The 16,674-nt window shown below is 37.2% G+C and overlaps 1 protein-coding gene across 1 annotated transcript in view; it reads left to right on the forward strand.

Moving 5' to 3' along the window:
• Positions 1-7,813: 7,813 nt before the first annotated feature.
• LOC131040968 (peroxisome biogenesis protein 22) overlaps positions 7,814-16,674 on the forward strand; it is a 62,513-nt gene continuing 53,652 nt past the window's right edge. The window contains exons 1-3 of the mRNA XM_057973937.2: positions 7,814-8,218; positions 12,579-12,818; positions 12,918-12,965. Of these exons, the coding sequence (XP_057829920.1) occupies positions 8,114-8,218; positions 12,579-12,818; positions 12,918-12,965 (393 nt within the window). The 5' untranslated portion in view covers positions 7,814-8,113. The remainder of the gene's footprint in view (positions 8,219-12,578; positions 12,819-12,917; positions 12,966-16,674) is intronic.

Below are 16,674 nucleotides of genomic sequence, written 5' to 3' on the forward strand. Positions count from 1 at the left end.
CAAGGATAAAACTCATATGAAGCAAAAAGAGCAAGAGTTGATCTCCCCTAACACCAAAATAACTGGGGGCAAAAGTTCTACAATTTTAAGTCAAAAAGCATACTTGTTGATCCTAAGTCTCCATCATGCTATCCTACTTTCACTTCTTTTCACAATCATAAGCCTTCATCACTCATCCACTTGTTCCACACATCCATCCCCTTTGGGTGATACATCATGGACCTTTAATGGAGCTTCCTCAAAGGACTTTGTTATCAGTGATGCCCAAACTTCTTCAGGTGACGCGCATATGGGCCTGTGTAGTCCACACACTAGTAATTCTATCTCAGTTCCTTTATCAAGGAAGACAGTCACTCAAGCTACACATCATTCAGTCAAGGAACAATGCAGCTACAATTACAAAGTCAAGCCTCGCGCATTCGAGGTAGGTGACTTAGTCCTCAGAGAGAACCCCAAGAATCAACAAGATAGAGATAAGAAGGGCAAATTTGAACCCAACTGGCTTGGTCCTTACATCATCACAGCAGCATATGGATCTGGGGCATATCAGCTCTCAACTACAGAAGGTGAACCCTTGGCGGATCCTATCAACAGCATGCACCTTCGCAGGTTCTACACATAAGCTCTTCGGAACATCCTAATTCAAAAATACAAAAAGAATAAAAAAATTTCAAAAATACAAAAAAAAAATTATAAAACAAAAAAATTCGTTACTTGGTGAAAACCTGGCAAACAGGCGCCTTGTGACAACAAAAAAATTGAAAAATTGAAAAAAGTAAAGAGAAATAATTTCGTCCAATGGTGAAAACCACTTCGGTGGCGCCCTGGGCAAGTACCATGGTGAAAACTGGGTCACCAGCGCCATGCGTAGATACATTGCTCCTCTCTCCTTCAGGATTCACTTTCATCCTTTCACTTTGCACACACTCACAACCTATTCACTCACAATAAACTTACCCATTCCCATCATGGCTTGTTATTGATCTACCTAAGATTGGTTAGCCATCCATAACCCTCCCTTTTCACTCCCTTTCCATCCATAATAAATCAGATCCTATCTGTGGCTAAGGCAAATCCTACGTCTAGTAATGGGTGAGGAACTGAGAACATCACATGTTTCGAGGAGTACAGTTTCTTCCAGCTTCCTTCAAGTCTATCTGCGCACAATCCGCAATAAAGCAACATCTGCATCGCCAGTCCACAATAAAGTTCCATCTTCTCCACAATAAAGTATCAGTTTCATGGATTCAGTCAGTTTCAAATGAGACACAACAGCAACAATGAGCTTCAACAAATCAAATCTTTCAACAGACTCAGACAACATATGGTTCAGTGCTATCTATCCTTTTTGTGAAAGTGAACATTGTGACCACAATCAAAATAAGACTTATACAAGTGACAAGAGACACTAAACTTGAGGACTACAGTGGATGTTGATGTCGAGTCTTGGTTTTCTTTTGATTTTATCTTTTTGGTGACATGTCTTTTAGCTTTTCCAGGATGTCTTTGACTAGAGATTCTATCTCCAGGATGTCTTTGACTAGAAAGGCGAGGATGGGGTATCGTCACCTATTTGCATTTGCTGTCTGTGGATTGTCTTTTAGTAATGCTATGACTTGTCCAAGGATATGAGGACACTGTGAGTCTAGTATGAACTGGGGCATTCCTTGTTTGTGACTATCTTATCTCCATGCAAACGGGTACAATGACTTTCTGGGTCGAACAAATGCCTCGATTGTCATAACCTATTCTGCCATAATAAAGCTCAATGATGATAACGCACAAGAAGCTCTTTCACGTTCATATCTTCTGTCTTCCATCCCCCTTTCTTGATTGACTTCCATTGTTCTTCTCGAGTCCGTGTAGCCCGCTATCACATGACTGAGTATAATGACACACCAAAAACATTTGCATTTCATATAGTTACACCTACATCACCACATATAAGTATTTCATACATACATATGCATATCACAATTGCATCACATCCTGCATACAACACATGTTAGCACATCTCACATTTTCATTATGTAAATAATCATTTGCATTACATACATTCACATTTGCATCATGCATCACATATACAACATAAAAGAACAAAAATATATTGCATTGCATCATATAAGCATCCATATCATAAAACATGTATCACATAAGAACATTTCATCACATAGGTACACATGCATATAGCTGCCGCAAAAATGGATCATCTCTCATATATAATCAAAAGTGTCATGATACAATGATGTTAAAAGAATCATATGACTACAAAATCACCCGCAGGTGTCTACAATACAAAATGGTACAATACTGATACATAGGGAGCCCTCTAAGGCTATGATGAACTCCCTCCCTCGGAGCTGCCTGGCCTCGATGGAGTTTGAGCCCTAGAAGGACCCACCCCAAGATCAACTCTCCTGGCCCCTGTGTCCCCTGCAGCCACCCCTCGTGTCGTCCTATCCAGACAGAGGAACCCACTGATAACTCCTGTCAACACTATTGGTAGTGCTAATCCTGTCCATGTCATGGTATCCCATGCCACATGTCCCACCCTCATCCCTAGTCCTGGATCCTAGAACACTCGTCTCAGTGCATCCCTATCTCCGTCTCGATCATAGGGTACTAACTCCCCATCGATCGGTATCCGTAGAATCTTATATACATCCTCCAAGGTGACTGTCATCTCACCCATCGGCAAATGCAAACTACAAGTCTCTGAGTGCAATCTCTCAGCCAATGCAGTCAACAATCCCATGTTCACCCGAAACTCAGGCACATACAGAATGTATCTCAATCCCATAACCTCAATCGCAGCTCAGTCCTCGGCTGTCAACTCAAGTCGCAACCTCTGAGTTGATGGGAATCTCTCCCGCGACTCCAGCATCGGCAAGTACTCCTGCAGTCAAGCAAATCAAATCATGTCAGTCATAGTGGCAATCACTGTTTATCACAAAATGCTACTCGCTATCTAAATGCACATAGCTATTTATCCTAGTGACACTCACTGTTCATCACAAAGTGTTGCTATCTATCCTAGTAGTACTCCCTGTTCATCACAAAGTACTACATGTGTGACACTCACTGTTCATCACAAAGTGTTACTCACATTTGCACTCCCTGTTCATCACAAAGTGCTGCTCATATTTTAGTACTTCCTGTTCATCACAAAGTACTCTATCTTGGTACTCACTGTTCATCACAAAGTGCCTTGATCTATCCTAGTCTTCCCTAGAGGACCTTCTTGAGTGTATCCTCTCAGCAGCTTATCCAATCGACAGCGTATGTTCATCACAGAACTGCCGATTTGACCTGGAAGACACAAATTCGCATTTTTGGACACAAACACATTTTCTTGACATAAATGCGCATTTATTACATTACCTAGTATGAGTTAATGACAATAATAAATGCATCAAAGTACGAGGAGGTTTTGTGGTACTCACTGGCTCTCCTGCCTCCGTTGGCCTTTAGAATCGACGAACACGGTCGAATCTGTGAACAAAAGCCATCGCTGCTGACTGTTGCTGCTTTATTTTCGCTTTGCACTATGCTCTTGTGACTGTGTAGATGACAATGAGGATGTATTTTCCCCCGTGGTCTATCTTATAGATTGCCCTAGCTCTCATTTCCCGAGTCAGTCTTCCTTATCCCGTGACTTTGTCACTTTATCCGGTCAATCCATTCTATCCCGTCTTTCTTATCGAGAGATTGTCTGCAATCTTTTCAGACATTTTCATCCAATCTCTCGAGGGGGCATATCATTCTCATCTTGGGGCAACTCTGTATCAGTTCATCTTATCTTCTTTGAAACAACGCGACAAGCCGCATTGTCTCAAAGAGGGGCAAAATGTAGACACCCAAAATTGTCATGTCTAATTAAATAAATATTTTATTTATTTAATTATCTAAGCCTAATTCTTCTATTAATTAAATAAATCTTTATTTATTTAATTAATTCATTTATCCTCTTCTAGCCTTATTTTTCATTTAAATAAATACATTTATTTATTTAAATTATCCCTTTCCTAAATTAAATAAATATTTTATTTATTTAATTGTCCTACTTCTTCTATTAATTAAATAAATCTTTATTTATTTATTTAATTCATTATCTTTTTCTACACATGACACATGTCATTCATCTCTTAATTCATACACTACCTACCTCTTTCATTATTTTATTATTTCCTCTACCTACCCTCTAATCCTAGCCGACCTCTCTTTTTACACCTCTCAATCTTAACCCTCCATTTCTTATTGTGTCTTCTATTTAAGGAGATGCTTTCTTCATTGTCAAACCCTAATGACAAACCCTAATGACTAATGACACATGCTAATGACTGATTTTGGAGTACTTGGCTACACTACGATCCTACTTGCAACCACATTCCGTTCTTTGTTGAGCTCTTGTGCATACAAAAATCTGAGAGCAAATATATCAAGCAAGATCAATGGAGATAGGAAGAATGGAGATCAAAACCCTATTGGACATGTGATGGTATAATCTTTGTGATTTTGAGTTATTTTGCATTGTCTTAGGTTATCTTCATATGTTATGGTGGATCTTTGTTGTTGTGAGGCTAGGGTTTGGTGGTTGAATTCATTTAGCCTTTCAATATTGTTGTTATTGTTATCCATTTTCACCATAAACAGTAACCACCACCGTTCAGGATTCTATCAATCCCTCTCAAGAGATGGTAGTAGGTGAGGATGATGATACAACTTTACCTCCTTAGTTAATGTCAAATGCGCTTAAAAGAAAGAAACAAGTTGTTTCTCCTGAAGACTTTGATTTCAATCAACTTGTTCCTATGAAATCCAAGACGGTCAAGAAAGCCAAAACATTGTCGAGGCTAAAAGTTGATAAGAATAGGAATAAGTATGTTGAAATTGATATTCCTCCTCGGGATGCTATCATTGGACAGGTCCAAGACTCAAATTATACCATTCAAAGGATTGATCTAGGTAAGCAAACTCATGATTATGTGGCACATGATAGTCAATCCGCCTTGGAGGCTTTAGTTTCCAGGTATAACTAGGATAAGGTCAAGAAAGATCCTCTTAAGGCACAAATTGAACAACTCACCTCAATTCTTGTCAAAGTGGCTAAGTCTTCGGAAGTTGTTGAACCAGTGGCGACTTCTTTGGATGACCAAGTTGTTAAGACAACTGAGTAGGCCGCATCAAGGAGCAGAGTCGTATGAGCATGGATGGATCGGATGCTAAGCCAAGGTACACGACTCCTGAGTTTAGCTTGCACCATTGTCAACAACCTTGACGCTATTAGGGAAAAGGTGGATAATACCATAGGAATTTTCTCCAAGGAACTTGAAACACAAGAAAAGGATTTTGAAGGCTGGTTGAAGTTTGAAGATTATGATCCTGATGACCTCATCCAAAATGGTGCCATTCCTTTACGACGCATGTACATCAAGCAATGAGAAGCTCTGGAGGACCGGATAAATATTCTTGAGTGCCTAGTTAAGGATATGAGGAAGACGCAAAAATAATGTGTTGATAAGAAAACAAAAATCGTTGCCAAAATCTCCAAAATCCCATGTGCTTTCCTTGATAAAAATGAAAAGGTGCTCAATGAAGATGAAATCATCAAAGAGTTTAACTTACTCTTGACTGCTGAGGTTGATACAAAAGACTTCTCTTTGTCCTCCATTGATGAATTACCCGATCTTCAATTAATTGTGGATTTTCTTGATTCACTTCTAAAGAAATATAAGAAGTGATGTACCGAGTTAGAAGATTCTATCACAAGGGTCAAAGTCATCACTGGAAACTCCTTTGGACTTGATAGAATTCAAATGAAGAATGCTTTGTAGAAGATCGAGAAGTTCCAGAAGCGAGATTCAGCTCAAGGGAATGACACTTAGTCATTTATGCATTTTTTTAGTGGCATTTTATTATGTCTATTGACACTTCAGGTGTCATTTTATAACTGCATATCTGCACCTGTTGAGTGAACAAGTCCTAAGTCAAATCGAACTCTTCTTTTGACCTAGTCATAAAATTAGTCATAATTTCCTATTTTCGTGATGCACCCCTCTCCTATATATATGAGGGTTATTATTGTAATAAGAATCTTTTTTCCATCCTTGTTTATGCAACAAAACTCTGTCAAAGTGAAGAGAAAATTGAGACACGGTGTTCATTTTGTAAATTTGCAATTTAATCAAGAAAGAGAGAAGCTTGGCATTCAAACTTTGTTTTGAGTTCAATCTTATATATGTTATGAATGTTCTTATGCCATTGGTATCACATGTTCTTGAATGATTAAAGTTGGGTATAGTCTTGGTGTTAAGAATTTAAGAATATTTTGAGTCTTTACAAGTAATCTTCGAGTTACTTTGAAGTTTCAAGAATTGGAAATTGGTTAAGGGGAGAATTGCTTAAAGTCTTTGAGCTTTTACAAATTATCTCTAAAAATTATATTTAGAGGATAGAAAGTAGAGTCTTTGTGCTATACAAACTATCTAGTTAGAGTAGAATATCTTTCAATCTATTCGCTAGTCTTTGAGATGAGAATATATTTGGGTTACAGTGGTTGATAGGAATATTTGTACATAGAAAGAATCTTTGTGTTTCTAAGTGTGCTAACTCCCATCCTTAAGTCATTTTCAAAAAAAGGGAAGTAACGAAAGACTTTGTTCTTTCATGGACACTTTACTTCCTAAGTAAATTAGTTAATATTACTGCAAGTTTTAAGTCATTTAGAGAAGAAATCCATTCTAAAAAGAGAATTAGATATAACTGAATCTGAAAGAAGAGGACTAAGTTGTTATTGTACCTTGGATTAGTGTAAAGTTAGCATGTAGGAAAAATAGAAAGCAATTGTAGTAGAAAGGGGGAGCCTTCCCTTACAATTAGGAAGGGTTATATCTTGCCTTCTGAGAGATATCATCCCGTGTGCTGTCGTGAAACACAAATTTTGTGAACCTTCATCAGTTTACAAAATTTTCACCCAACAACCTTTTATCATCAAAAACTTGTAGTAAAACCTTGTTTGATTAAGTTTTAAACCTATCTCCATTTAATTTTTTTTTCCGCTTTGAAAATGCTTTCTTCTTACTTATTCACATTTTAAGCAAGCAAGCATATGCTTCAAGATGCCTTGAAAACATTTTACATTTACTCAATTCCATTTCTTGGTATATTTGATGGTGCAACCTTTACTTGACCTAAGTGGTTTGTTTCAACAAGACTGAAGGTTTCCTTTCCATTTCTCATGTTTGTTGATGATTGGTTTTCCGTTGTTAGTAAAAAAAGAAGCAAATAACATAGCTACTAAAAGCAGGGCTTACTTGTTCGCCTATGTAAGGTAACATTACATTGAAAATGTCTCCCTAAAAGAGAGATTGATTGGAACCCACCTAAAGCTGTGGCAAGTTCCACTTCTAAAACCTCACTTGAAACAATTGGATCCACTTGTGTCCTTTTTGAATACACAAATCATGCCTTTGCATCAACTATAGAGTTGCAAACCTCACAATGCAAACAACCTTTCCTCTAACCATAGATCCTCACTTAAACCCCACAACATATATAAAAGATATAAACTTGGCACTTTTATTTGATACAACCTACAACAACTCAAAACTGAAATAAAAGATATCACAAAAAATAAAAAATACCAAATTATACATTTTCTCCTTAGAAAATTGAAATAAATGATCACATAATAACATTTATTTCAACCTTATAAAATATAACGTCTACGAGTCTGAAGGCAACCGGTGAATTGAAGAGTTCACCGCTAAACAACAATTGTTATACGATGTGGTGAATATGGAGTAGAGAAGATGCATCAACATATAATTGAAGGAAGTACATGGCCGAGATGAGGCCTATATATTGGGAATCGCATATGGAAGGTGAAAGACATTGTGGCGGCAAATGATAATGCGTCTCCGTATGCAAATATTTTGCCGAGTATAAATTATGGATGTGGTTTACGATTGAAAATTTCACCAACGCTAATAGAAAATAAAAGGTCAAAGACAGGAAGGGAAAGCGCCTGGTCTGAGTCAGAGACAATGCATTACCAAACATAAAATCTTAGCCAGAGGTTGGAATCATAGAATATTATAAGAGAATATCTGTGATGGGAGACTTGTTGAAAGAGGAGCTGCTCGACCTGATACGCAGATTCAATGCCCAACTTAATGCCAAAATGTCCAATATCATTGCCCTCTTCCTCAATCACAAGGTCTGTTTTTGTTCTTATTTCACAGATCTGTTCTTTATCTTAATCTTCTCACCTGTCGGTGATTTTATATATTTTAAAATCGACACATGCTCTCTGTATCTGGGATTGCAATCAATAGGCTGGCTTTTAGCTCGTAGATTGTCAACCGGTGATATAGATTATCTGAATTGGGATGTAGATATGCTTAGTCTGCTAACAGCATGACTACTTGATTTCGTTCCTGCCATTTCATTTCGCTAACCGTGTATTTTGGATAATTCAAATGACTTATGATCTTTGGTTCATTGATGCCGATATACAACACACATTCGTTGGGTATTGTTGTTTTAATTTTCGAATTTAGCTGTTTTTTAAAGTTAGGGCTTTTCTCAAGATTAGAATTTGTAGGTGTAGGGTGCTCTTGACCGTTCAAAATCATACAGATGCCATCTACATACATTCCTATGTCTCTGTATCAATCTGTAATTCATCTTCCCCCCATAAGTAAAGCAGAGGGATCATATGAGCGTTTCTGTTTCTTTTGCCTACTCGTCCAGGTTACTACCCCACTACCACAGGGACTCTTTGAGCTGACACAGCAGTTCACCACTACTAGGGTGTGTGCTTACACAACGGTTGCATTTGCATACGATCCTGCCATCTCGGTGACTCATCAAGTTGCAGATGAAAATGACAAAGACCGAATTCTCCATTCCGCATACCTAACAAAAGGGTTTGTCCGAATTGAATTGGTTTTGGGAGGGGGATGGGGAATATGAGTGGTGATGCCTTAACGTACCCAAAAATCCGTGGAGAAACATTTGAATAGGAAAATAACATGGGATGGGGACGGGGAACAAGAGGTGGGGGTGTGTCACCATGGAACATGGAGTGCAAATCCAATGCAGTTTGAACTGACTGGATTGCAGTCAAGCAGTGAAATGGATCACTTATTGCAACAGGTTTCTGCCCTTTTCAACAATCCGCTGAGAAAATGCTACTTGTATATTTTAGTTAAGTATCATGCAAAAAGCAGTTTGTTTATCCAATAAAATTAATTCAATGCAAAATTTCTTCTTGTTTATTTTGTGGCATCAGGCTATGAGCTTGGCCTTATTTTTTGTTTGGTCTGTATAAAATCTGGATACGAGGCTTGAATTTACACCAAAAATTTGAAACATTTTTCACCTATTGTTACTTGGCGGACAAGAATCTGGGTGGATATTGGAAACTCTGCAATGGGCATCCAGATCTCTTGTTGCCCCTTTTGGTTTTGATAGCAGTAGTCATCATTGGTAAGAACCTCCGACAAATTCACAATTAGTTTCTGACTAGGATAGAGATATTTCAGTATTTGTTGGACCGAAATTATGAAGATTCAGTTTCAAGCTGTGCCTCCCCTAGAATGTGCAATGTGATGACACCGGTTTGCCCCAATATGTGCAAAGTGATGACACTAGTATTCTGATGCTATATGAACCTTTGTATTTTGTTTTGGTGTATATGGTTGAGTTTAGAGGACATTAACAGCTCATGATTATTTATTCAAATCTCTGGCCTCTATGCACAGCACAAGTTTGCACCTCAGTCCTAGAGCATGATGACTGGGAAATTAATGGACATGTTGTATTTAAGTTTGATCATTTGACATATAACAAAGACAATCTATATGAACCATTTTATAAACAATATTTTTTTATACTTTTTTTGACGAGTAGATAAGCTTCCATACATGAGGTTGATCACAGATAACTGATCTGTGCAGTACAAATAAGGTTGAATATCAAGAGATTTTGAAGCTTTAATGAAAATTGATGATACTGAGAATACATAGCCTTTATGTGTCTACAGCATAAGTATCTCAATATAAAGATCATGGTACACATGAAGAGGCCTTTACAGCATAGATAAAAATGATTATACTGAGAAACTATAGCAATTAGACGTCTACAGCATAAAAATCTCAATGATAGAGAAGGAATAAACGAAGGCCATATCTGGAATCAATTATAAGACCCTTCTCAGGCATAATACCAGGATTTATGAGTTAATCAGATACTTGTTAGACTTGTCAAATGGTCCTTTGTCCGGCAATAATCTGGTCAAACCTGTTAGAGTTGCCCGAGGGCTGTTGTTCAATCACAGCCAAAAATGGTTTACACATCAATGGTCACAGGTTTTGAGTTTTACTGGTGACTATCCAATAAATTTGGCACCCACTGGATGGCCGTAACCATTCATTCACTGACAAAAAAAAAAAGTCAAATTTTTCAGTGTTGAACCTGAGTAATTGAAAATCACTAATGGTTTTAGCCATGCTGTACTATTGCTGTGTGTGTCACGCTGCTCTGTCTTCAAGGCCCACAGGCTTGCCTTTGCAGAACAAAAACTTTTTACAGAAGTGCAACATGAATTATAGAGGACATAACTAGTACGCAAGATCTTTTTTTAGACATAGGCAAAAAAATTACTTTTTATCACATTACTTTAGGAAAATTAAAATGCTCTTCCATAAGATACATCGCCCAATCTTCAATTACCAGATTGTGAGAGAATTTAATTTTTTTTAAAAAAGTTGAAAATCCAGATAGCCTGATAAGGAATCTACCTTTGATCTTGATAAGCATTTAGAGAATAGACCAACTATTGGTTACTACTAATTTAGTCTTGTCTACCAAATCACTAAACCAGTTTTAGAATTCATCATAAAAAGCATAATGGCTTGATGAACCACAATTCCTGCAACGATATCAAACTAATCCATGACTGAAGGGGACTGCAAATCTTGCAGTTGTCTTGGGGTTAAACCCACGGCACTTCTCCTTGAGTCCCATTGCTAATAGAAGTAACCCTGTAACAATCCACATGCCCGCATTGTTGATTCATGGGTCACTCCCTTTCAGATATTTCTGCCTGATTAGATTAGCAAAGAGGCATTCTATAAAGTTGTAGATGGTATTTGGGGAGCCCATGCTCTAACTAAGGATATTTATGAAGCATCTGCACAGTTGTGGGATGGAGGTCTTCAGAGTTCAGAAGTTCTTTTACAGCCAGAAGATCACCCTCGTTAACATTCTCCTCCATCACGTTTTGTCCACCCAAGATAAGATATTAGCATTCATCAATTATCAGTGATTATCATTTCCATTCTTGCAATATTTTTTCCCTTTTTCATCATTGTGGTTTTGGGAGTCACTACTATCGATCACAGCTTCTTCAGACCAGTGTCTTCTTCCCCACCTAGTAATGATATGCATATTTTAGTCTGCTTATGCAGGCAAACTCCATTCTCATCAACTATTGGTATCATGTCAGATCCAAATGTCTATATCATATAAATCATTATATTTGTGGTCTCTTATTACATCCACTCCTCTGGTTATTCCTGGACAGTTCAGGTGGCCACTTAATAGTAGGTTCTATGTACTACAGTGGTTTAATATGATTTGGACCCATCCAGAGTTGGAATACAGAAATCCCCAAGCCGTCTTAGGTACTTGTTGGAGTTCTTTACTTATGAGGCAGTAAAAATAATAGAGATGGTTTTTATTCATTTTTTCTGTTTTATCATCTTCTTTTGCCTGAGACATCGTTTTTCTGTTCAGAATAGAGATGGTTCAATTCTTATTGATTGTTAGTTTGTCATATAAATGAATTCTGGATATATGATGAGAGATATCTAGAGAGCTAAGGCTTATTAAAGACAAGCAGGAATCATTTATGAGAAATGCTCAGGTTAACAAGAGAGCACACATGTACCCTTCTTATAGTTATATTGAGGTCTAAGCGTGTCAGGCAGGAAAGCATAAAAGCAAGAAAACTTTCAACTGACTCAATAGTATATTTTATATTTATTAAATATGCAGTGTTCATTTCATGTGACATGAATATGGATATTATTGGAATCTTTAATGATACTTAAATTTAAGAAGAAGAGTTTTAAGATTTGGATGCTCATTATTTAACTACACACACACAAGTCCTCTGTCATTTTCAAAGGATGATAATATTTTTGCTGCATTCGAAATCTCGTTTTCTCATACAAGAAACTTTGTGGAACCTAGATAGAAGGTGACTCATCCATATTAATGAAAACTATGATACATAAAATCAGGGATAGATGAAGGTATTTCTATCAAAGGATTCTATGTACAGATGTCAGAGAAGTGGATAAGCTATGGATGTCATTGCAAAGAATTCCAATGCTTGGGCCATGTGAACCATAAGGGTCTTCAAGATTTAAAATCTTTATGCATTTTTTCTGAGATTGATTGTAATGTTTTTCTTTGCAAAATTTTCCAATATTTTGACTTTTTCATAGAGTCTTGTAATATTTGACTTGGGGATGTTGACATTGAGCTCTATTTATTGCATTTTCCAGAATGGTTCTATTGGAGCCATTGCAGGACTTGCTATTGCGTTTGTTTTTACATGGAGGTACCTGAAAGCTCCTGTAGGACGTCCAAGAAGATTAGAGAAACCGAGAAATTCATCATCAGCAACTACTAGTGACAACTCCCAGTCAGCCGGGGAATCAAATTCATCTTCTGGTGCTTGTCTGCCTTGTTCAAGTTTGAATGAATATGGTGTTTCCTCTCAGGAATTTACTACTCCATTACCGGTAGATATCTTCTCTATAGATTTCTGCTGATTAGTTTTTGCTACATTATTCATGATGGCATTCATAGCTGGAATTGATTATTGAATTGCTTTTTTGCAGCTAAGTCTGGCACAAGTTGTGAGGCAACAGTTGAATGGTGGTAGGAAGGTAGAGTTTGCATTTTTTCATTTCCTGTAGCTTTATTGCAGCCAGAGATTGTCCTGTGTAATTTTGGAATTTCAAATTGTGATCTTTGTTGGTATTAGGTAGCAATTAATTTGCAGGCTTACCTAACCATCAGGGCTTCATTTCCCACAAATGGAAAGTACCTTATAGTTATTGGGAACTTTTGTATGCATACATGTCAAATATATTCCTGAATCCTGAACATGTGATTATCATTTGTAAGAACCTAATGCAGTTAGTACACAAATATTTTAAATTTTCAATGAAATTGTGGAGGCTAAGAACTTGCAAGTCTCCCTTTTGAGATGCACTTGAGATTTGTTTGCTATCAGCTTTTATGTTTACAAAGATGAACTCTAAATCTATCTGTAGCTGTTTACAGGATATGGACAACATAATTTTGTAACTCAATTGATACTTATTCTCTGTCAAGTACTACAGCCAAGAAATTCACATAGAATTGAGGAATAGGCATTGATGACTTAAATGCATCAGAAGACAATTTAACTATATGTCAAATTGTACTTGTTAATAATTGCATGAACTGATTTATATGATCACTCTCGAAAGAATCCTCTTTTCTCATTTACGAGATTATGCATGTGTGCTTGGTCATGATGATATCCTGTCACACTTTTATGAAGCAATTATTAATGAAGGGATTTTAACTATATTCACTTGCCAATGGTGAATCTTTCAGCCAGTTTATGATCCTAATTTTACAATCAAGTATAGCTTGATATTAGCTTGAAGCATATCCATAGCTAAAGTATGTTAAAAGCAAGCAAATAATTGATTGACTTACTTTATGAATGCCTGAAGTAATGGCCTTGCATTTGTTTTACAGAGCTGAGTTGCAGAGTTTAGAAATCCTTTAATTATAATAATATAAATATTCTCAAAAAGGTGCATAGAGCACCTGTGAATGTCTATGAAAGTTTGTTCTCATTCCTCTCCTTGGCTACACCAGAGTGGCATAACATTTAATTATTTTGTTGACTGGACTGAGTGACCACAAATCTGCAATGAAGGCAGTGAAGGTGGGCAATGGCACCCCTTGCCAAATCGCACAAATGCAGTGCAAAAGGGGGCATGAGCTGTGTGAAGGATGGAGAAAATAACATGAAGGACAGCATATATCAGATTAAAGGTAACAGATATGGTGTGGAGGAACACAGGTTGGGGTTGAAAGAAGTGACTATTAGCTTTCCTCTGAAGCAGGATTGTTTCAGAACTGATTGATCATGCCGGGGCATGTTAACTTTGTGAGCCCTTTTCATGGTTGCAGTGATTTCCGCTGGTGTAAGTTGGCTTCATATGGATGCTCTGCTGTGGATCTACTGATAAAATATTTACTTTATTGCAGGATTATGGAGGGTTTTTCAAAATCTGGACAATGCTGCTAGGGTTTCAATTTCTCTCTCTCGTCCTCGGAATAATCCCCGCTCTTTGAAATTGAAAATTACCTTTGGACGAGTAGGGGTTTGCTCCAGAAAATTTGACCATCTTAGACCATGGTCAGGTTGAGGTCCCTTGAGGATGAATGTGGGATTTCAAAACTCTTTTTCAGGGAGACTTTCGTTTCAAAATTGCCCAAGAGATTTCAGAGTTGATTGTCTTTAAGTAAACCATTGAACAGATCAAGAGATTTTGTGGATATGACCATTATTTGCAGATTCTTTAGGAGAAGGCCTAGATTGAAAGATATGAAACAATGGATGTGAGCCACTTTGCCGAATTGACTTCCTCAAATTTTTTTTTGGCAAAAGGTTTCTTTCAAGCCCAGTTTCAATTAAGGACACAATATTCTTAATCAGGGATCTGTGTTTCATGGCTGTATGTGTTTGTGAGGCCGTGGACTTTCTTTTTGTCCCTCAAGTGGAGAAGATTTCAGAAAAAATTCTATGTGAGTGCAGTTATACAGGTTCCCCATGGAAACGGAGAACATATAAATGTCGAGTTAGATTGCAAGCTTGAATTGAGAAGAAAAAAGAAGACTACAATATGTTAATGTTTGTAACTTCAGTAGATATCATTTCCTGCCGTGGCTGTGAATTTCTCTATATTCGCTGTGATTTTTTGAAATGTGTTTCAGTTCCTTTTGTATCGTATCATATTCGTTTTCGTCTCTTTCATGAGCTCCGTCAGTATGAGGTCTCGTGTGTCAACGTCTTGGTGTATCTTGTCGGTGCTGGAGGAGTTTCAAGCTGTTTTGTAACTGTCACCGAAATCTATTTGTCTCCTTGCTTTCCGTCTTCCCTCCTCTCGTGTTATATTGTTCTCGTGCTCATGTTCTTTCTTTTGGTGATGTGTATGGTAACAGGTTCTTCGAGGAGTGCGGCTATATTCTTAAGCAAGACAATTTTATCCTATGCTTTTAGTAATCTTTTGGTGAACGTATTTTTGAAAAGATGATGCCGTTTTCAGCTGTCTTGTAATTTTTGATCTCTCAGTATTATTCTTCTATGTTCGATTGATTTGTGATCTCATCTCATTGTAAAGAGGACATTTTCTGAATGTAAGGTAGAAGTCCTCATTTTCTAAGAGCTTCTTGTTAGACTTAGAAGCATTGTATCAGATTCATATTGATAGTAAAGATTCAATTTTGGTGTGGCTGGGTTTTTCACCCTCAGGTGGAGGGTTTTCCCTGGATAAATCGTTGAGTCTCTTGTTTTGTATTCTGAATTTTTAATCTTTTAGGTTCTAGTTTAACATGGTATCAGAGCGGGTCTAAAGAAAAGATCCAGAACCAGATTGCTTAGTTTTGAAATTTTCTTTGTTTGAAGCTCTAGTCTGTTTATTTCAAGTTTTCCATCATGGTGAATGGACTCAAAGTTGAAGACAGATTGGATGGTGCAGCTAATTACACTTCATGGAGATTCGAGATTCTTATTGTGCTAGAAGAGAATGATCTTCTTAAACCATGTGAAGTCTGTTGTAGATGAACCTTCAGATGACACCGAGAAAGCTCAATGGAGGAAGAATAATCTCATGGCTAGAAAGATTCTAATTGATTTTGTTAAGGATCATCTAGTACCTGTTATATCCAAGTTGAATTTAGCCAAAGATATGTTCAAGTGCCTTCAAAGCTTTTATGAATTCAATAATACTAGTAGAGCTCTAGCATTGAGACGTCAACTTCTTCATATTAAAATGAGTAGAGGTGAATCTGTTGTTTCCTTCTTTATGAAGATTATCTAATTGAAGGATCAGCTCAATGCTATTGGTGATTCTATTGAGGATAAAGACTTGGTTATGCTGGCCATGAATGGTCTTCCTCATTCTTGGGAATCTTTCATTCAAGGTATTAGTGGAAGAAATGAATTACCCAAGTTTGATCGATTGAGGGCTGATTGCATTCAAGAGGAATGCAGATTGGAGGCAAGAGGAATCTCATCATGAAGAAGATCATGTTCTTGCTGCCCATTCATCTAAAAGAAAATGAAGGAAAGGAAACTTAAAAAAGAACAGAGATAGGAATTCTGATTTAGCTCCTGAATCTAAGAAAAGAAAGGATCTCTCTAGGGTACAATGCTTCAGATGTGACCAATTTGGTCATTTTGCTAGAGAATGTCCTTCGAGACCCAAGCCTCAAGTTGCTGCAACAAATGTTGAAAATGTTATTCCTCATAGAGAGTCTAGTGAAAATTCAGAGGGTTTCTTATTTATTTATGTTGTCTCCCGTAATATT

Source organism: Cryptomeria japonica, chromosome 4 (genome assembly GCF_030272615.1).
Source record: "Cryptomeria japonica chromosome 4, Sugi_1.0, whole genome shotgun sequence".
NCBI lineage: Eukaryota > Viridiplantae > Streptophyta > Pinopsida > Cupressales > Cupressaceae > Cryptomeria > Cryptomeria japonica.